Source organism: Rhineura floridana, chromosome 7, assembly GCF_030035675.1.
Source record: "Rhineura floridana isolate rRhiFlo1 chromosome 7, rRhiFlo1.hap2, whole genome shotgun sequence".
Taxonomy (NCBI): Eukaryota; Metazoa; Chordata; class Lepidosauria; order Squamata; family Rhineuridae; genus Rhineura; species Rhineura floridana.
The window spans coordinates 103,982,237-104,006,031 of NC_084486.1; the positions used below are offsets into that span (position 1 = coordinate 103,982,237).

Below are 23,795 nucleotides of genomic sequence, written 5' to 3' on the forward strand. Positions count from 1 at the left end.
CAAAAGACTGAGTAGACAGAGCTATGCACAAAAACTCCATATTATTTATTTTTTTCAGTTTTTCTATAAATATATCTATTTGGTGTACATCAAACCTCAAACTATTCTCTAAAACATGCAGGGCAAACTCATGGCCTGCATCCAGCCACTAGCCTGTCAGCCTCCAGCAAAATCATATACATATTATCCTCTTTGCAAAGACATCTCCTTCTGCCTCTGGTGTGGCACCATTGCTAGGAGGTATTACTAGTTGGGAACAGGAAGGAGCACTCCTACCTAATAAGATCTTCTAGCAGTGGTGCCATGCGGGATGGAGAAGAACATGCCTTTGACAGGTAAACAGATAGGAGAAATCTCCCCATTGTGTGCTGAAGCTTACATTTCTCAACTCAACTAAGCACTGAGATGCAGAAATTCTGTGTATGGCATATGACTTTCAGAAGGCTGGTCAACTTTCATTGAGGCCCTTGTCCCCAAAAAATGCCTTCTGCATCGAAAGGCAGCTAGCACAACAGATTTTTCCTTTCCCTTCTTCTCCTGTCCTTGCACCTCCAAAACGTTTCTCCATAGCGTTTGGAGGTTCTCTCAAACAGCGTGGGGCTGCAATGACCAACATCATTTTAAGCATTGCTGTTTGAAGTTATAAGTTCAAAATTGAAGGTTTTATTCATTTCTTGAAGTGTTTTTCCTTACCTAAAGAGCTCTTCTGATGTGAGTAGAGACCAACTTGCGCCAGGTTCCTCCCATCTGATTTCAGGCAATTTCTCTCTCCCTTCCCACTGCAGCCCCATACAACACACACTGGGTGGAAGGGCCCCTGAGCCCTCTAAACAGAGTTGCAGGGGGAAGAAAAGATACTACGTACAGTATTACTAAAAATACTGCATGTGACTAAAACCAAAGAATGAATAAGAGGCACCTATACTTTCCTTCATTGTTAGTTTTCCTTCTGAGGGCAGAATGTACACCCTTTCCAGCACCAAAATCCACAGCTGATAAATACCTTTATTAGGACCAAAGGTATTGCTCAAATGTGGATTTTCGATTTCCTCTTCTTCTTTCTTAGGGATCAACATGGCTGTTGTAACCTCTCAAGCATGTTTTTTTTAATGTACCCTCTCAAGTTATCATTCAAGGATAGCAACAGATTCAGATCAGGTGGGATTTGATTTAGATCAGCCTTTCCCAACCTTTGGGTCCCCAGATGTTGTTGGACTACAACTCCTATCAGCCTCATCCAGCATGGCCAATGATCAGGAATGATGGAAATTGTAGTCCAGTAACATCTGGAAACCCAAAGGTTGGGAAAGACTGATTTAGATGAATGGCATTAATGTTACCAAAATGCAATCCGTTTCATGCAGTAAAGATCAACTATTTATGTGCTTAACTATTGACGAAAGTACTGCCAAATAGGTGCCTGCCTAATTTCAGTAGAGAACACCTTCTGCATATTGGGTGCCACTATGGAAAATGCCCTTCTCTGGACTCACACCACTAATCTATAAAACTGTGTAAACTGTGGTACAGTAGGGAGGGCCCCATTCTTGAACCATAGTAGAGGTTGCATTGTACCTCTGAGAATGCTTCCATTTGAAGATTTCTTGCAATCCACACACTTGTTAGTACTGCAGAGAGATCCAAGCACAACCAAATGGTGAGGCAGGGAACTTTACAGACTACTTCTTGGAGCCAAAGAAACTGAGGGATGGAAAATGAGTGAATGACAATATCTAATGAAGGTTAACTATTTAATTTTTGCAAATTGTATTGTTTTTATTGGTGTATTGATGTATTCTTGATGTTTTACTTATGTATGATTGATGTATCTCTATATTTGTGTTCTTTTGTAAGCCGCCTTGAGGGCCTTTTTGGCCGAAAGGTGGGGTAGAAATATTAAAATCAAAATCAAACTTTAGCAGACACGCTGAAATGGTTGAGGGAACAAAAGCAAAAACAAAGCCACACTATCATTAAAAATATGGAAGGAAAACAAAATAGATGTAGGATACTTTTATACAGCATTACTGTAGTTCATTATTACAAGCCAATAATATACAAAGAAATATGAAAAAGCATATTCAAAAACATCAGGTCACAAAAATCCCTTACATTGCACTTTTTGTTTTAAAGTAATATTGAAGTGGACAAGAAAAAGAAGCACATGTATTGAGAATTATGCAGAACAATGAAAACCAAGAGAGCTTTTGAAATCTGGCATGGTCAAAAAAACAGTAGCAGCCAAACAGAGGGATTGGCCTTTGCAAAGGATGCCCCAATAAGCTGTTGAAAATATATGAATGTATTATCTAATTATTCGCTGCCTCCGAGGACAATGCTTTCACCCATTCATTCACTATAATATCTGACAAACATAGGCCAAACAGATTATCACAATGTCTATTTATATTTTTCCACAATCTGGAGTGGCTGGCACAGTGGGGTGGTGCTGAAGAGCTGCTCTTCCAAAACAGCTGCCAGGAAAGCAGTGAGGTTGGGCTGTGTGACTACACTGGCAAGAGCCTCTCTGTGCTGCCCCTGCATTGTCCCAGCAAGCAGCAGTGATGCCAGTGTCAGGAAGACCATTCCAAGATACTCCACTATAACAATGGCTCCTCCTGGCTGCAAGTAGCTGTAAATATGCACATTCAAATTCAAGGGAATTGTCACCATGGTCCTTGATAATTGGTTAACATGAACTTTTGGTACTATACAAGAAAGTGTCATTTTGCTTTTATTTTTATCAAGTTCATCACATAGCTATTGTTTGGCAAACTAAGGGCACTCCTGTCTGGGAGCAGTAGGAAGAGGGCAGGGCTGCCGCAACTGAAGCCCTGCTACTTGTGCCAGTTAGGGTGGAAGGTGCACTATTTTTTGCCATGCTACCTCCTTTCTGCTCTTAATCTCACCCAATAGGAGACACTGCAAGCAACAGAAAAGACCTTTTCTTGGTTGTGAAACATCCCTCAGTGTGCAGTCTGGCTGTATTAAAATCAGTGGGAGTTCTATCATTGACCTGGGATGTGGGGAGAACTACGGATGGGGGAGAAATTTGATTCAGTTCACGTCTGATTTACATTTTCCAAAGCAACATGCAAACCAAAACACAGATATTCTTCTAAATGTGCACTTCTCCAGATTTTACCAAGCCAAGTTAACGGGCACAAAAATGCATATGCATGGATAAAGAATCCATAAACGTGCATATCTTAGTGAAAATAGCATACAAACATAAATATTATTAGGGAAATTGATTTGCAAAAATATGTATATTAGGTAAACTTGCATACAAGATTTGTATAAAATTTGTATAATTTTGCACTAATATGCTAATGAATTTTCATTAGGATTTAAAAATATAAATTCACAAAATGATGTGGAAATGTGAAGTATTGAATTTAAGACTGAAAAACTGAAATTGACATATTTGCCCTCCCCTACTTAAAACCTATACTAAGTTACCAACAATCCTTTCTCGTCTTTCCATTATTTCTGTTTTGAAATGTATTAAGTTAGCAGTGATCTGTGAGTAGGCTTCATGCTTCAATCCCACACTGGTCTCTCATGGGCCTACTTGATGCTTCAGCCCACACTGGTTTCTCAAGCTCAAATTCAAGGTACAGAGTCAGGTTTTCTTAAACAATGACTTCAAGGAATTCTTTTGTTCCCAGAGAATGAACATGTGGTTCCAATATGCTGGATCATTACCCAAGTATTTAGTAAAATACAACTGTGTTGAGAGACATCATTTGACATTTTATAACATTACACTTAACCTCAATGTGTTCAAGTTCTGCAATTTTCTTTCCACTGCTTTGAAGTCTTCCACAAACATTCTAACTGAGCTGGGTGTTTCTGTGCTGCTAATATGCAGCATTACAACCAATAATTTTGCCTACATGTTTTAATCTATGTATGTGTGCACAATTTTATCCGAATGCCATTTAATACCAATATAAAGCTGCTGGGAGTGGTTATTAGGAGTTTGGGGGCAAAGTGCTATCAGTATTCTGATGGCACTCAGCTCTATTTCTCCATAACCAGTGTCTAGATGTGGTGGAGGAATGGATGAGGGAAAATTAACTGAGGGTGAATTCTGGCAGATGCACTGAGGGTCAATGGTTATCATCTCTGAGAAATTGGTCAAGTGCATGCCCTGGATGGGGTTGCACTCTCTCTGATGGAGCAGGTATGCAGTCTAAGGGTGCTTCTGGATCCAGTTTTGCCACTGGAGGTCCAGATAGCCTCAGTGGCTACAAGCACCTTTAATGGCAGCTTCAGCTGTTCCTGGTTGATCACAGTTGTTGAGGCACTGGTGACTTCAAACTTAACTTACCGCAATGCACTCTATGTGGGGCTTCCCTTGAACCTGATCTGGAAGCTGCAGTTAGCGGAGTGAGTATTTCATAGATGGGGGGGGGGCATAACCAAAAAAGCCTTTTCCTTTGTCACCATCTCTGAACCTCACAGACAAAGCAGGTTCTCTGAAGCAGATTGCCATTTAAAATACAACAGCCAGAAAAACAGAGTTAAGCAAAGCAAACTGATTCAGTTCTAATCAATAGCAGTTGTATGCATCAGGGATTCGTTCAAATCATCTCGGGTGGATGCCAAATACATTTGGCAACAGTACAGACTTTCCTCTTAATGCAAATAGCAGCTTTGGAAGAGCGCTTTTCACCAAAACTACAGTAGGGGAGCAAAGAGTTACATCTATCCCTTCCCTGCCCTCTGCAATCCTATAATCATCAGCTCCAGCTCCAGAGGCTGTTATTTGCTTTTTTTTTTTTAAGTGTAACACATTTAACATCACATCCAGTTTGGCCCTTAGCTACATGTCAACATGGATTTTATCCTACTCAATGCATACTTAAGTCTTCCAAGTGAGGTATGAAGCAAGTTGCTATACAGAAGGGTTTTAATCTCATATTAAAACTATGTAAGCTTTTTTTAAAAAAACCCAAAAGATACTTCAGTGGTGTGGTGTTTTTCCCCCAGTGGAACTTCAAGATCATGTTTCTTTACTCTCTAAAGGGAAAAACAAGCAACAAAGAGGGAAATGGGCCCAATGTTTGCATCTGTAAACAACAAAAAAATGTAATCTAAACCCTGGCTAGGATTTAATTCATTAGTCTTTGCCATAGAATGGGGATATTGATGCCAATACACAGTGCAGAATACAGTTTCCTGAAGTGGCTCGGAAAGGCAAAAGAATCAAGTCAAAATACCCCAAAAACAATGTGTGTCTGTTCCAAACAGAACTACTGCAAGGCAGTAGCAGATGGCATGCTGGGGCTGCGCCGCTCATATAACCTCCCTCCAGCTGCATCGATGCTGCATACCGGGCTGGAAAGGGGGAAGGGCAAGGCAGTGGTGAGGCCTGTGTGGTGCAAATGTGCTGGCAGGAGTGCCAGACTGGCACTTCACCAACCTTGCCACTACACTTCTTCTTCTCTCCATCCTGGTATGCAGCAGCAACACATATGGAGGGAGGTCATGTGAGCAGTGCAGCCCACCATGCCATCCGCTACTTCTGCAAGGTATATTTCATTCCGGAGAGGAGAAGAAATGTTCTCATTCTTTTAAGTCAAAAGAAGGCCAGAAAAAGAGATCTCTCCCCTAGGAAAGGGGAAAGGTAGAGCATCTCTACCATGCTGTTCATCAGGCTGCCCTTAAAGATAGTCTGGAAACTGATTGGTAACCTAGCTGTTCTATTATATGCTAAATGAGACCAGGCACATAGCACATGACATGCCAGTCTTAGAACCACTGCACTCGATTAGTGTCACTTTCCAGGCTCAATTCAAGGTGCTGGTTTGAACTTTTAAACCCCTTATCAGCTTAAGACTAGCGCATCTTAGGGGGTGCTATCTCCCAAACAAACTGGCAGGTAATTAAGATCCTTCCCCAGGTCCCTCCGTTGGGACTGCCTCCCCCCCAACCCTTCGGAGGTAAGTGCAAAGTTGTGATAAGGCCTCCTCTGACGTTGTGCCCAAATTTGGAATGCTTTCAGAAACACTTGCCTGGTGGTACAGAATCTAATGTCCCTTCAGAGCCAGGTGATGGAACATCTTTTTAGTTGCCTGTACCTTGATGAGACTGAGGATACATCCATTGATGTCTGCCCACTTTTACAACAGAAATCTACTGGAGGGACAGGACTTCCAGTTTTTTTCCTTCCTCAACCCTCTGGAGAAGAATGGAGGGGGGACAGGACTGCAAGTGGGAGGAGAGGAAGGAGAAGCCTCATTGCACAAGCAGACACCCACTCATGCTAAGCTGGATCTCCCTCTGAATATTTAATATGTTTTAATCTTGCTCATCTGTTTTCTGCTGTTTGATATCTATTCACTGGTGTAGTGGTCATTATCATCTTAGCCACTCTGAGAGGTTTTTCCTGGAAAGTGAGGTAGAACTCTTTAACCCAAAACAATGTTAAAGGAAATAATAGATATCTCATGGTATCTATAATACTATATCAAATCAATGTCATCAGACAAGTAGGCATGCACACACATACACAGTATAATCACACAAAACACCATTCTCTTCCAGGTAATCATAAGGTTTCTAAGCTGAACTGTCATCCTATGTGTTGTCATCAGGGCTGGCTCCAGATTTCTGGGGGCCCTCGGGCACAGGGTATCAGTGGGCCCTTGTCTCCTCCCTTTCCTCTTCAAATTACATTCCTCCTCCCTTGTAGGCCCGCTTCTTTCAAAGAAAACAAATCTTCACCAATATTGCAACCCCCTCTGATAAAATAAAATGACAAAATTGTGATTTATTTTATTTATATTTTAATGTGTTGGGGTAAATTTACCTATTTTGTAGGCCTCAGCTCCTAAGAATTTATTCTGGTTTACCATGTTAATGATAGGCAGATTATATTAATAGTATCAGAGATCCTCCACAAAATATACTGAGAAATAATTGTCATTTTTTCACTGTTTCTGTTGGCTTCTCTAATGTTTTCACAGACAAAAAAGTGTCTGTGTAGAGGTTGAATCCCTCCTTTTTGCAAAGATCTTTGAAAAAAGCACTGCAAATAAAGTATTCTACCTGGGAGTAAGTCCCATTGAACCCAATGGAGCTTACTTCTGAGTAGATATTATTGGCCTGCAGTCTAAGAAAACCAGGAAAGCTTTCTTACCTTCCTTCCAAGCTCCACATCCCACTCTTAGACTGCAATTCTAATTACATTTATCTGGGAGGGAACCCTTCTGAATTCAACAGGGCTTACTTCTGAGCAGACATTAGAACAGACATAGTTAGGCTCTTTCCTCATTCCTGTTCTAGATGGAGTCCAATGATTGCAAATGGATGATTTTTAACATTTAAGATGAATAACTCAAAGTTTCTTACTTAGTTAAGTAAACTATTATAGAGAAAAATGTCAGTAACCACGTTGTTACATAATATACTAGCAGATGGACGAGCTCTTTGTGTGGGGTGAAATTCATGCTTTGTCTGTAGAGTTGACCATATTCTTATGTCTCTGAACACAGTCTTGCTCAGAGCCATTTCCATTTGCTTATACTTCATTTTTTATTCAGCCAACTTTTGTCAACTTCCAAAAGAAATACAAACCATTTTTGTACATAAAATCAAAACAGAGAATATTTCCCAGCTTATACTCAATTCCTATAAACTTCATGTCCTTTAATCTTCTTAAGATGTTAGAATTTTTATTTAAAAGTACAGCTACAGTGTGCTGGCAAGAGTTCAGTTGACAGAAACTCCTGATGGGAAGGGGCTTTTTTAAAATGTAGTTATTAAGGTTGAAGTTAAAAGGTCCAAGCCTTTGTGATTTTGTAAGAGCTAGTGTATAAAACAGAGAAAGCTCATGAACAGAAGTGAGGTTAAAAGGAAAGCATGTGTAACTAAGGATGCAGCCAGAGGCATTGTACATTTTCAGACTATGGTCTTTTTTTGCTCACTGGTTTTCTTTATTGAGCCAGGCCACCCTATCTGCAAGCTCATAGGATAAAATAAAAATTGAGCCAAAACCCTTGTCTTGTTTGGTCCAGCAATATGATGCAGAACCTGGACCCTCTTTATATATACAGACGCCCATGGAAATGGACTCTCCATACAACACTGGCCAAACCCCATGTGGTGAAGCCAATTTGTGCAAGTGGCTACCTATACAGTTCAGCCTCATTTAAATCATGGCCCCCTATTTGGTGTGTGTGTGTGTGCGCACATGTGTACATGCATATACCTCTATTGAGGGTTGAAACTCACTCGAGCCACCCTCACATGTAACTGTGTACTGTAGAGGCCTCTACAGCAGGTGTGAGGAACCTTTGGACCTCAAGATGTTGCTAAACCATTATTCCCATCAGCCCCAGCATATATACCCAATGGCCAGGGATGCTGGAAGTTGTAGTTCAGCAACATCTGGAGGGCGAAAGGCTCCCTACCCCTGCCCTACAACAACAGTGTGATATTCAGCCACCTATGTGGCTAGTTGCTTTTTAAGAATAGGACTTAGACCTCATTTGACAGAACAGGGTAAAGTGAAGGACTTCTGGTTGTGGTGACCTTCCCTTTGAACTACCTTGGGCAAGTTACTAACACTGATGTTTCAAATCCAGATTGAGCAGCAGCAGATTCACAAAACTAGGTCAGCCTGTGTTCTTCATCTACTATTCTGGCACAAAGAAATTCATCACTGTGATAATTACATCAGGTAAAACTTTATTTTTTTATTTGTATTGTTTTGCAAACGTTTCTATACCACTGAACATTTTTTAAAAAATTAAGAAGATAAACAACATAAAATCATCAATAAACACATATTAGGAATAGCAAATCAATGTATCAAATTAATCATGAACTTATTTATTTCTTGAAGGTATATACGTCCCTTCCTCCCAAAAGAAGCTAGAGCAACAACTGAACTGGATCACCCCTCAGGGAAAGCCTGGGTGAACAAATGTTGTTAAACAGGCACCTAAACACCAATATTGTAAGCACCTGCCTGATATTTACATTCCAAAGGGCAGTGCATTCCAAAAGGCAGGTGCTATTTTTTTATAGAGATATAGTGAACCCCAGGTGCTATTTTTGAAGACATATAGCAGCATGCAGCACTATTAAGATTGTCTCTCCCGAGACACTCAGCAACTGAGCAGGGCTATGTAAAGTAAGGTGGTCCAAAAGGTAATTTGGTCTCAATTTGTTCCAGACTTTATATGCTAAAAGCAAGATCTTAAACTTTGCCTGGTAGCATATGGGCAGCCAGCACAGTTCCTTCAACAATGGTTATATGTTGTTGAAAAGACACCCCCTTCAGCAATCTCACTGAAGTATCCTACACTAGCTGCAGCTTCTGACCAGGCATAATGAAAACATCCCATAGTGTTCATTACAGTAATCCAATCTGAAAGTTACTAATTCCTGGACTGCCTTGACCAAGCCATCCCAATCTAGGAACAGTCATAGTTGTGGCACCAGCTGAAGCTGGCAGAAGGCGCTCCTAGCTACTAAAGCCACTTGGGGTTCCAGTGACAAAGATGAATCTAGGAATATCCCCAAGCTACATTCCATTAAATTTTAAAAAGCTACAATGCAGAACATATCCTGTAATGAAGGCAGACTTCAGAGCTCTGCTTAAGATAAAGGCAAGCACACTTCAATGAGACTAACAAAGGAAGAGACTGGAAACTTCCTCTATCAAGATTATCTATTGAATTGAACTACTTTTTTCTGAATACTGATTATCTGTTTATTTAATGCAGGGGTAGCCAAAGTGGTGCCCTCCAGATGTTGTTGGAATACAACTTCCATCAGCCCCAACCAGCCTGGCCAATTGTCAGGGATGATAGGAGTTGCAGTGTAACAACATCTGGAGGGCATCACATTGGCTGCCCCTGATTTAATGTATAAAGCACCAACTATAAGCATGACACTATGTAAGCAAATACAGATGCAATCCTATCCAAGGGAGGTTCACAACCCATGCTCAACTGCACATAGGTGTGATTCCATAAATGACTGGGGAAAACTCAATTGAAGAGACTCAACTACAATCCAGAGCTACAAATGCACATACGGTACTTTGCTCCCACTTTGTGAATGGGAAAGCTACTTTTAAAAAAACCATATACAAGAGTTTTCACAGAGATCTCAAAAGTGGACAGCAGATCAGAATCCAGTTCTCAGCCCGATTTTGAAGAGTATAGTTTTGCAAGGCACTCTATTCTTAATTCAACAAGGACTAATTTTGCAAGCTTTAAAAAAACAGTACTTTGGAACTAGAATTTCCACATTTTTGCATATTTCTAACATTACAAATCTTCACACACACACAAAAGCTTAAAATCACAAAAGGAGAAAATAACTAACACACATGCATTCCACTGAGCTTCCAGATAAGCAAAGAAATAATGGGGGATAACTACTGTAACATGGGTACAGTATTCATTTTAGAATACTAGATGTTTGTGAGCCAGAACCTCTCATCTTACCACAGATGCAAATTAGAGCTATCAGCAGAACCATCACTCAGGTGGGCATATTTCACTGGAAGGTTATAAAACAGACAGGTGCAACTTCTTCCTGACTGTACATTTAGGATGGAAGAAATGTTGAGCTGGCAAAGCTAGACACATGTTAAGGTCTTTGGGAAAAAGAATTAAAAAGTGCGATGAAACACTTACGATCAAGTCCGTTGATGTATCTCATTGTGATTTCACAGTGCCCCCATACTGCACTGACTATAGGATAGAGTTTTTTCCCTTTTAGTCCTCTGAAGGCCACTCCAAGGTACTGTCCATCCACAATGAAGCTAAGTGTCCCTTCATCCATATCCAAAACTACTAGTAAGGAGTCTGGGAGTACAAAAGACTCATCTGGTTCCAAAAATACAGGATATGTCACCCCAGGCTGGTTTTTACAGTTGTGATAAAGTTTGTTACGTCCAAGGTCCCAGCCCCATGACTCACTGTTGCTACCAACCAATGACGTATATCCTACAGAATGCAAAGGAGCTTCTGCTGTTGACACTCCAACCACAGCATGTGTTCCTCGCTGCCTGGTGGGCCAGTGAATTTGCCAAACATGTAGGCCCCTTGTGTAGCCAACTTTGCCTCGGATGCAGTCTGTGCTTTGGGCAACTGGGTGTCTATGAAACGTCAGTTTGTCATCTTCTTTCACAAATATATTTAACGATCTATCTTCATTGTTCCACGCATGTTTGTACTGGACCTCCAAATGAGCCGGGGGCATATCCAGCAACATATCCAGTCGTGCAGGCTTGCAGAAATCTGGACCCCTCAGTTCTCGTTTGACAGGTCTGTAAGGGGGCTCTCGAACATCAACAGACTTTATGCTCCCTGAGATCTTTTGGCCCATTGTTTGACTGCAGATTGCTTGGCTGCAGGGAATGAAGAGTGGATTTGGGCCCAGTGTTAACTCATGAAAGCACTTTCAAGCTGAGCCAATGACACTGTGCATGTCAAATGGATTTATTTTTCCTTTCTGGACCTGTCTAGAGCCAATGTTTTCTGAAAATACACTCCTAGAAAAAAACAACAGAGAGAGTCTCCAGTTAAAAAGCAGTCAACTTATAACTCATTTAAGTATTTCTACAATTGGTGCCAAGTTGTTTTAAAATGAAGAACCGACAATTTTCAGCTTCGTGGCCTTTGTACAACAGTGTTCACTAGCCAGACTGTCAGCAGGATATATTGAGCCTGCAGTGTTCCAAGTACAGACAGCAATTTCCTTCTTTTCATAATAGACACAGACATTCCACACTTTTTGCCCTTCTACCCATATAGTCTAGTCAGGGCTGTCACATTGTACAAGAGCTTTTCTCTTCATTAGTAGGTATTCATGAAACTATCCATTTTCCCATGCACTTCTTTATATTCCCTTAAAAAGAAATTCTTTACGGAAGATCTTACTTTTACTCCTAGCATTTCTCTTTTCTAAATTTGCCTTTCTAATCCACGAATACCTTGTAAGGAACCCAGACTAGCATAGCTGGAAGGAATGTCCTGATGATAGCAAACAGCTGTGAAACCTGATACTTCACTTTTAACAATGTCATGCCCCTTAAATAAATATATAGGGCAAAACCTATTTTATGATTTGTGATGGGCAGCTATGAAGGAAGCAGGAGTGATTTAATAAATACTTGTGGTTCTGAAGCATCATTTGACCAGCCAAACCTGTAAATTGTTGGATTTCAAAATACAAGTTGAGGTGTTAAGTGGTTCTGCTACTATGTTGAACAACTTGGGTATATTGCTCACAAATTTATTTACTTTTACTATGTACCCTGCCAAAAATCCACGGGTTTTTGGCATAAGGTGTTTCCCAGCCAGCATATTTTTTGATGGCACATTACATTAACCACGTTACTGAAAAAGAGGGACTGAAAGTTCACTTATAGTTGTCATAAGGAGCCACATACAATGAGCTATGGGTTTGCATGCTAGGGCAACTTTGCAAGTGTATTTAAGAACACTCTCTCAAAAGGTTGCAAAGTACACAACGTATGTTTCCAGATTTCATGTAATGTATATTTGCACAACAGCAGTGAAAGTAAGGATACTTACAACTCTGAATGTCCAATTTTAAACCATCGGAAGTCAATTTTACCAAGTTTGTATGTAAATAATGTCCAAATCTCAACTATATAGAAATACTCCCAACATAGAAGACTTAATTAAAATGGCATAAAGTTATCTTCTTAAAAGGTTGTATGGTTAATTGTAGCTAGGCAAATTCTTGGCTAGGTTCTATTTGAAGGCTTCTGAACAATAACATGCATGCATATTATCCTCATGTCTGAAGTCTTCATATCACTTTAAACAGATCTTCTTTAATAATGCATTCCATATCTCGCCACAATTTGCTGCTACATATTGTTCAAGAAACTGACAACTGACACACTAAAGAACATAGCTTTGGAAAAAACATTCTCTTCAGTGATCATGGATGGGCCATATTAGATGCCTCCAATGGCTCAGTCTAAAAAATTATTTCAGATATTACTTGTCAATATACTTTAAGGCTATGACAGCCCTTCAGGAATCCAAGCAGTGTTCAGCATAGGGCTGTGAGCCAGAGGGCTATGCATCATCTACTGTGCACATACCTGACATATACCACTTCCAAAAGGCAGCATCCTCTGGAGCAATATTCCATAATATGCAAGGAGCTACTGCTAGGAGTAAAAAGAATCCAACACACCCTCCCAAAACACATACGGAACCATTTTTGTGTACATATATTAGGTTCTTTGGATCCTAACCTTGGTCTTGTCATTTCTCATTGTTCCAACACGTAGAAGCTGGGATAGGCTAAGATCCATGTATGGAAATCACAGGGAAAGATCGCAAAGGTACATCAAAGTATTTTAGGACTACACTTTACAGTATTTAGCCATTGGATTTCAAACAGGGAGCAAGCATATTCAGAAATTAATGTTACACATCTCTATAAAGTTACAGAACGCTCACTCCCTGTCACATCACTCTCCTGTCAGCCTTTCACGTGTCTAGAGCACCATATATTTTTAAAGAAGTTATTTAATTCCTAGCTTGTCAGGGTGGAGAAAACACATCCTCATTCAATAGAAAGTGGCAATAATCTCAACAAGTTTCATAACCCATTCTCTAGCACTCACATGACAGGAACAATCTGCTCCAGCACTCTGGGTAATGAAAGTGAAGGTAAGGATGGAAAATGCTTGCACCTAGAAATCCCTGCACACATTAACACACAAAGAGGTTTGCAGATGAAGAATTCTTTCTTCATGCCACCTAAAGTCTCCAAAATGGTACAACTGGCATACCAGCTTTAGCATTTTAACTGGATTACTAACATGCCATGCTGACAGAGAGATGATTCACCTTCTATTACAGAAGGAGGGGAAAGGCTATGTGATTCCTCTAAGTTAGTTTCAATGGATATATGCTCCTTGCCTGCATGACCTCACACAAATACAAGACTTTTTTTCAATAAGCTAAAATGGGAAGGGAAGGGAGTATGCCAGCATGCAAAATCTAGTTTTTCTCCATTATGGGATGAAATCCACAGTACCACAGGGCAAGCCTGCCTGACGAGCAGCTTTGTTCTCATCTCTCTTCCCAATACAGAATACAACAATTTGTCACTGTACATAATACAGGATATTTACACACTGTTAACAGGCACAATCTCATCCTGATCCACTTGCAATCTGCAACAGCCAGTGAGATCATACAAGCTTTAAAAGTTCTCCTATATTACACACCTAATTCATGTTCACAATTTTTTAGAAAAATCTATGGTAATTTGTTCAAACCACATCCAAATACCAATTTCACTGCTGAAACATTTAATGCTACTATAACTGGATGGACTTTGGATAAACTTCAGCAGGATTAAGCAATATATAAATGCCATAAAGCAGTAGCTCCCAAACATTTTCCCCCCACGGGCCAGTTGAAAATTGTGGATGGTCTTGGTGGATCTCTTACTGATTTTTCTGCTAGTTGTAGCAATTGTAATGTACTATGCTAGATGCTGTATGATTTTTTTATTGTTTCTTTATTGTATTGTATTACAATTTGCATTCCATAGAACAATATGCAATATAAGAAACAAAAGCAGCAATAAAAATACAATTTAAAACCAATATGAATATTTAATCCAAAGATGCTACAGACTACATGAATGAAACTCATGGGGCAATGGTGGTCTCTGCACCACCTTGGGAACCCCTGCCTTAAAGAAATCTTTAGAAGCTGTGTACCTCTCTCCACATGAATAGCTCTCTCCTAATGAATACAGTGGCAAAAGAACAGGGCACCTGCACTCTGTTTAGCTTGATTCACTGCACAATCCTATGTATGTTTACTCAGAAGTTAATCCCATTGTATTGAGTGAACAGGTAATTGTTTCTATGATTGCATCCTTACTCTTTTGAGAAAAACCTCATTAACTCCTATAGGAGTCATAAATATTTGTGAAATGGATTCACAAGCATCCCCCACGTAGTTGGGAAATGGTCAGATAAAAAGCATGGCATGCACCCAGCAGAGATCAAGCCAAATTCAAGCTGGAAAAAGTGTGACAGTTTCACTTTCCCATGCTCTCAGTGGAGTTGCCAAGATATGAAAAAACATTCTCAGTGCTAACAGTGAAAATGAAATCTTAACCAAAAAATTGAGTTGGAGAGATGCTATTCAACTGCTCAAAATAAACAGCCTGACATTGTGACAAGATAAGCACATCAGCCTTCATGCAATGCTGCCAAAAACATCTGATAAACATTTACAGATCTAATTATATTTCTGTACATTCTTTGATTTGCAACAAAAACACACAGAGATATTGATTGGATATCACAATGAATCCATTTTGATGCCAGCGGTTCGAAGTGTTTCATTGTTTTTACTATTTATTACTATTGTTTTTACTATTTCCCAAATACCGTTTTCTTTTTTCAATGAAACAAAGCTCTCCTCCTTACCCACACAAATCCCTCATTAGTACTGTATTGTTAGCAATGGTTTTAAGAGCTGCTGTGATCACTTACAGTCACTCACTTGCCCGATCTATACACTACCCTTATCACATGAATCCAGCTGCATCACTCATCCCTGCCCTTGTGCCCCCCAGTTGTTTGGAATGACAGTCTCATCAGCTAGTATGTCCAATGGACACAGATGATGGGAGCTGCAGTCCAAAACATCTGGAGGGCAGCAGACTCCAGCAGAGTGAGGAAGGTTATCCAAAATGTTCCCCTCCTTGCATAAAATCCTTGTTGTGCAAAGAGGACCTCGCAATGGTATCTCCTGCCCAGGCTGGGCTAAGCATATACAGCAATGGTAAAAATTTCCTTGACCCAAATGAACACAGGAATCATACTGGGACCCTTGACCCAAATCCCAAAGAATTTCCCCCTTTTTAATCTTTCCTCACCCTTTCCTACACCCTCTGACTATCTCTGAAAGCCTATCAACTTGATATTTCTGCAGGCAAGTTGCCTGCCTATCTGGTGCACCTTCTGTAGCCTACATATATGCCACAACAGGCAGTTGTTATTCTTTGCATGAACAACTAATTTATGTGAACTGATTTTCATACAGTTTCTTTATTTCTAGTCTTTTAAAGGCAGAAGACAGCATGGTATCCTTCCCATTCTGCAGGCTCGAATAGGTAGAGCAGAATAAAGGCAATGAGTTGAAGAGAACAGAAATTACTGGAGGCAGGGAACAGTTCAAACAAGAACTGATACACCATGCAGGAATTCAGCAGGGAAGTTCCACTGAAGCCATGAGAGCACCATTAATCTCTGCCAACACACTCTATTTTTCTCCAACACAGAGTTGTCACGATGCAGCACTATGGCTGCTTTTAGAACTGATGCCAAGAATGACTTTTAGTCTGGAATGAGTCTCTTCTGAATATTACTAGTGCAATACACAAAATACAAGAGGCCCAACTTTTAAAAAGAAAACTAACCTTAAATCTGGTCAAACTATATTAAGAGCATCAAGTTTAGCACTAACTCTCCTTTATGTAAGTGTATTTTACAGTGTATGCTGGGAAAGCGGGTTCCAAGAGGGTTCCAGTGTATGCTGGGAGAGAGGGCTTTATGCTGTTTTGCTCTCCCCAACCCACTCCACGCCAGCTTTGCAACCAACACTTCACCACCCCCTCACCCAGGAAGCTGTTTGCAAAAGCACTATCCTATGCCACCAGCAAAGCAGGGGTGAGGTATGTAGTGGCAAACACTGTGTGACACATTGTAGATTTTTGAGGAAATATTTACCAAGCCCTTTCACAGGTACCATAAGAGGTACTGGTGGACACAATGGTGCCCACAGTTAATGCACTGGAAACTTTTGACGTATAGCCCTCACTACGTATATTTATTTCCTTGTAGTGGGCATGTAGGCATTGGCATACATGGGTCAGAACTAGACAGGAGTAGACAACAAGGCCTACCTGTTGTGCAGGATAGGAACTCCAGATACTTGTGCTAGGAAAGACACCTATGCTGGCTGGATCAGTTTATAATTTATATACATTAACATATGCACTTAAATTTAACAGAGCTAACCACCTATAGATATATTGGAAAAATTGATCCTAATGGCATCCAAGTCAGCCAATGAATCAGAATTTACTTCTATGACTTAAAGAGGCACTATTTGCGACAAATACTAAGTTATCTATAGCAAACCTTTGGCAAAAACCTACCAAACATCCTGCAATAAGTACAACTCTTCCTAGAAATAGATAGTACTGCAAAGCCTATCACACCCAACTTTCTAAATGCAGTTTTAACAGCATTGTTTACCTTTAATTCCACATCCTTTTAACCGTGCATGTTTAGTCCACAGAAATTACTAGGTCACAAACTGCTTTGGATGGGGTCGTACTCCTTTTTAATTCTATAGCATGCAAACTGTAATACAATAAAACGCAATATAAGAAATAAAAGAAGCAATAAAAATAAAATTAAAAATCATACATCTAGCACAGCACATTACAATTGCAAAACAGGTGTACAAATCATTAAGTGGTCCGCCAAGACCCTCAGCAATTTTCAAGTTTTCCATGGGGAACAGAGTTTGAGAACCACTGCAGGTTGGCATGGGGGCAGGCATTCCTTTAGGTATGCCTCTGGGAAGGACACAAACAGAACATGAGGACAATGGTTCTCTCTTGCTGTTGTTTTCCAGTAACAGATATTCAGAGGCATATGGCCATCACAATTAGTAGCCACTGATAGTGTTACCTTCCATAAATCTGTCTAAATCTCCTTCTAAATCTGTCCAAAATTATAACCATGAACTTCTGTCTGCAAATTCCATCTGCTAACTATGTGCTCTCTGAAGATGTACTTCCTTTTGTTTTTACTGAATCCCTGCCAGTCAGCTTCATTTAGATGACCTTGAGTCCAAGTGTAAGAGAGGGCGGAAGGGGGAAAAACCCTTCTCTTCCACCCTCACCCTCACAAACAGACACACACACACCACAGAATAGAATTAGTACTATTGGACCTCATACCATTTCATCATTCTGTCCAATCTTAAAGTGAAACCAAAATCTGTACAACTCAAAAGAGTGGAATAAAAACAATGAGGGGTGGGAAGCAGGGAGGGATACACAGGCATAGCACACCAGTGATTTAAATAATGAAAACTGTTTCAAAAACTGACATTAGGATTAAGACATCTGGAATTTTAATCTAAATCAGGTGTAAGTAATCTGCTCTGAGAATAGATCCAGAAAAAAGGTCACAAGCTTGCCTTGTAAAGACAACCAAGTTTTCCTTAGAAATCAAATCCCATAGCTTTCAAATATTACACTTGACTGAACCATCAGACATATGAAGATGGCCTGAAAGGATTATATGTATAAATATGTAATAACAATACATTAAAAGAATGAGTACAGTAGGGCCCCACTTTTCAGCGTTCCGCTAATACGGCAGCTTTCAATTAGAATAAGGCCCCACTCATACGGCGCTTGTTCCACTTTTACAGTGTTTTTCAGGCGTCGGGTGCCATATTATTGACGGAGTTCCACTTTGGGGCGAGTTTCACTTTTAGGTGGGGGTCTGGAACATAACCTGCCATATGAGTGGGGCCCTACTATATTGCAAAATTCTACATACGAACCGACAAAAAAGAACATTTGCCTCAATCGTAAGACCTCTTGACAAACCAATTGTTCCTTTGTGATAAGCCTCAATGTTCCATTTTCACGTTTGGCAGCAGACTATGGACCCATTTGGTAGCAGGTTAGGATATACAATAAGCAGATGTAATTATATGGTCAACATAGGAGCTTGGCCCCTCTCATCAGAATGCCCATTTCCAAGGTGAAACAAAGTGGAAGACTTCAGCACCACTTCCTTCAGCACCACCTCCTAGCAGAGTGCCTTTATAGGCATGTTCTACATAAGAAAATATAATTTCACTTTCAGATATGGATAAAGGTTTCATTACTTCCCAATATGAAATGAATACAAAAGAAGATTCAGCATTTATTTCAGTTATGAAAAGTATTGTGCTACAGCACTCTTTAAAAACCTATATTATGTTTCTGCCTATGTACAACTTCATTATCAAAATACAAATAGACTGTGTGTAGAAGAGGTCTAATCAATGGGTTGGATCCAGACTACCAGTGCAATCCCAGTCATGTCTACTTAGAAGTCCTATTGAATTCAATGGAGCTTACTCCCAGGAAAGGGGGGTTAAGATTGCGGACAAAATAGGTTGAATTTAGGTCACAGCACTCAATGTGAAATGTTAGTCATGACCAAGCCCCATTGAGATTAATGGAAACTAAGTTCAACCACATAGTCTGGATCCAACCCAATGCATTTTAATTAAATGAAGGGCACAGGAGGTACAGAGTAAGATAAATTCTTTGCTAATCTATACAGTCTTTGAAGTGGTTCCTTAAACCAATTATACATATGGGGTGGTATTCAATGCTAGTCCTACTCAGACTAGCACCATTACAGAATGACAAATATTTGAACCATTTTTCTATAAAAATGGAAGCTCCCTGTCCCAATGATCTTAACACTTGTGCCTCATGTAAAAACTGCATATTAAAGCATTAAAGTTTGCTAACAGTGCTTTAGGTTCCCCATTTTTAGTACTTTTTCTCAAATTTTAAGTTTTCTGCTTGTTGGACCTAATTTTTTTTACTAAAAAATCTTTGGATCTGCAGATACTGAGAACAAGGTGAGGTCCATCCTCCAATTCTTGACCCTATACCGTGTTTAGACAATACATGCTCATTTATTATCACAGAGCTGAATTTATCCACTTTGGTTTCTTCCCAGTTTTGAAAAACATGGGTGCACTCTTCTATATTGAATGTATCATGTCTTGTTATGGATGATAATGAAGATACTCCTGGGCTTTATTACTGTTATTTCTAATCTTGCCCCAAGTTTGTAACAGCTATTGAAGAAAGCAATGATGCTTTTCTATATAATTGTGGAATCACCAGTTCACATAAGTTTTTTTAGGGGAAAAAATTAAATATCAGGCCATTGAAGTTTATGTACTTGCAAGGTCTAGGATCCCCAGTTTTATTTTCCTTTAATGCAGCCTACATATTTCAGAGAAAAGCAACTGACACTTATCTTCCTGAACAGCACAGATAAAAGTCATCTTCAAGAATATCTTCCCATGTTATAATGGCAGAGAATCCAGTTAGTTTTTTTTAATTATTATCATAATTATCACTAGCGCTCTGTCTTTGACCTGTTTAAAGTTTAAACAGTTTTGCAGCTCAACTTCTAAGTCGTACACACAGGTGCATCATGCAAGTTCCAGTAGATTTTACCCTTTAGTAAGGGCAATGCCCTTAGCAAAAAAGAAAAGCAGAAACTAGTGAATAATATACTTTCATTAAAGAGAGATACTATAACATTGGAGAGAACTGCCAATTGTACGAGAGAGATTAAGGGATTGCACAGAGTTCCCTGGGGAAGGGGTTTGCTGGTATAATTTGGAGGAAGTATTATAGTTCAGCCATGCACTCAAAATGAGGTTGATTAGTTTGCCAATGACAAAAGGCAAGAATACACCCCACTGAGAACCAACATTCTTTACTTTCAAAGTTCTACCCTCATCTGGTGATTATGTGATAATAGCTTTCAATACCACAATGGCTAAAAAGACTTGGTGGTAAAGAGGGCTGGCAGAGTAGAGATCTGTTTATGCTAAGTGGCAACACTCTTAGAGAATTTCGATTATAAGAACACCAGTGGAGTTTGAATGAATTCTACACATTAGCTGCCGTTGAGAACTTACAGCTTAGTATCATGTTTCTCTGAAGATTCATGCTCTTGATTTATTTCTACTGCAGTTCTGGAAAAAGTTTGAAGAACCACAAACATTAAAGAACATAACTGAAAAGCCACAGTAGGCTCCTTACCACAATCTCATAGAATTTTATTTACCAAACAATTTTTGTAGAACTATTTAACTGAAGCCAAATTAAGCTTTCTGAAGGTTATAAGAAAACACAAAATACTATATATTCAAGGTAACACAAAATAATGTATATTCATCCAAACCTGCCTCTTGCTTATATGATAAACCAATGGGCAGACAAAACAATTTTAGATCACAATAATCCTATGCATACTTACTTAGAAATGAAATCAGTGGGACTTCTGATTAGACAAGCATAGGATCAGATTTCAAATGTTAGCAATTTTAAGTTAAAAAACAAGTCTCAATCAATGAATGATATGAACTGTTGAAAGTCATTAACAATTTCTTATCATTTAAAAGAAGTTAACAATTACATTATATATATGATATTTTTAAGAATCCAAGCAAGCTATAAAACAGCAACATGTTTATTGGCTAGAATCTACAGGTTTCAAAGTTGTTCGCCACACAATTTAAGCAGACAAAATTCAGAATCTTACATGTATCACTAGAAACAAGTTTTTATCAAAACAATGTAAAGGAACAAAAAATCTTTAATTTTTGTAAAACACTGGTGCAAAAATTCCCCTCAATCAAGTCTTGGTCATAAATTGATCCTAGATTCATAATCAAATTTACAATGTTGTAATCTTCAACAGACTACACAGTACCTCTGTGGAAAAGGAATGTCTGTGCTGTACACTCCTAATCTGAGCCGGGGGGGGGGGGAGAGAGGGAAACCCAGTTTCCTTCAATCATAAAAGAACCAAAATTAATAGCTACCAGTTTAAAGTAGGGACCAATAGTTGTCTGGCTAGATTTGGAATGAAATCAGCTGGCCACTAGCTAGTACACAACAGATTCAGAGCATTCCAGAAAATACAGACAAAAAAACAAGTCTGTCCCTACTATTGAATATGTATTCCAGAAGGATCATTAGTCTAATCAGAAACAGGAGAAAACAAGGACCAGTAGAGACAATAGTGGCTGTCCTCAGCATATTGACCATGAAGTAACCCTACTGAATGAGGGTTACTTTTAAGTAAACATGCTTTGGATTGGGATATCTGTTGAATTAGTTCTAAGGGGAAAGTGGTGCATATTGCAATTATTTTGGATCTAAAGCAAGGAATTATAACTAATACTAGATGTCTAAAAATTAGTATACCTAGCCAGGTTATAGGGCCACAGTTAAGGGCAACACAGATTAATCACATTCTGCCGCTATAACAAGATTTTTGGGGAGAGGGGTGTAGGTGCTGCAGTTTATCCTCAGTAAATTCCTCAATATGAAACCTGATAGTGTGGGAGAAGGGTGGTTTCAGGATGGTCAATGCTGATTTTGAGGTAGAAAAGATAAGAAATGACTTATTTTATAGTTTGGTGGATGTGTCCAGCAGATTGCCAGGTATGAACAGTCTTTTACAGTCTTTTATCCCAAAGAGTTTAGTGGGACAACCAGTTTCTCATTTTTTTGCAGAATCTTATGGGAAACTTTGTTTGTGCTAAATCAAGGGAAACGTCTACTATGCGTTTTACCCTAGTAATAGTGTAACATATTTGTAGTTTTGTTTTGTTTTTTATTAAAAATGCAATCTCCCGGCTTATTTAGCCTTGGGGTGGTGACGTTGTGGCACATGTCCAGTAGGAACCAGTGCTGCCTAGCAACAGCTTCAGCTACAGAAGCTACCTATTTGTGAGGGCCCCTAGGAGGGGGATAACAGGCCTGATTAGTAGCTAACACTACCACTAAGGGCACAAATTCAATCTGACCGGAACAAAAGGGTTTTTTTAACTTTTCTTTTTTGTCCTATCAATTTCCCTCAAGTAAAATAAATGTATTTATTTATTTAGCAGGATTTATATACCACATTATCATCAAATCCCCTAACACAGACAGAAAACGAATACAGAATAATTTTGAAAATACCTGGAACAAAAACTCAATCAAGTGAACTATTAAAAGGGAGAGTTCCTCAGAGTATGTGCAGAGTGTCTGTCTGTTATTACTTATATCTTCCCCCCCCCGCATAAAAGAAATCTCCCAGCTCCGTCCTATAAGCTTTTTTCCTTTCATCTGCGGAGAGAATTGTGTAACATCTCAGCCAGACTCATAGAGTGAGACAAGATCTCAGCTAGGTTCAACTGACTTGAAGGATTTACGAACTGAATTAGGTAGGCCAAGAGGCTCAAAGCTTCCAGACAAATTGAAATACAGTCAGGTATATTGATATTAATCAGTTTCTGCCCAGGACCTTATTCCGGACACTTTTGTAAATTAATTTGTGAGTTCCTTTTTACAGAGAACAACTGTGCAACTTTTGACCACCTTAACCTCTAATATACCATAACAGTAAATGCAAAAAGAACTTTAAAATACAGTAGACAATAACTTTTGTCACAGAGGGTAAATCCTAGTCACCACAATTATATTGGGGTTGGGGATGACTCAGCCCCTCAGTTATGGTTGTGGGATGGGGGATAGAGTCTCAATTCCCAATTCCTGGTTTAGAGAAGGAAGCATCCCCTTACTTTACCAATTTTAATGCATTTCAATTTTTCTTGTTCCTTTTTCTTTCCTTCTCATTATCTCAATCTTCCTTTCCCTGCCTTTCCTACTTTATTATTTCCCATTCCTTCCAGTCTTTTTCTTCATTCATTCTAATTTCCCTTTTCCTAATTTCTGTAGTCTTTCTTTAGGTCATAGCAAAGTTTTGGTTTTTTTTGGGGGGGGAGGGAATGTGCTTGAATACATGTGCAATAGAGAGAAAAACTTAGAATAAGCCCTGCCATTTTTTATGTATGTGTTTATGGTGGGTTGAATAAATCAGTATGTGGATAATATTTGCCCACCTTACAGTTGCTTTAACATTT

At 39.3% G+C, this 23,795-nt stretch overlaps 1 protein-coding gene across 1 annotated transcript in view; it reads right to left on the reverse strand.

Annotated features, from left to right (window-relative positions):
- Positions 1-23,795, reverse strand: part of SPSB4 (splA/ryanodine receptor domain and SOCS box containing 4) — a 95,087-nt gene that overhangs the window by 47,478 nt on the left and 23,814 nt on the right. Inside the window, exon 2 of the mRNA XM_061636769.1 lies at positions 10,665-11,524. Coding sequence (XP_061492753.1) covers positions 10,665-11,358 — 694 coding nt within the window. The 5' untranslated portion in view covers positions 11,359-11,524. The remainder of the gene's footprint in view (positions 1-10,664; positions 11,525-23,795) is intronic.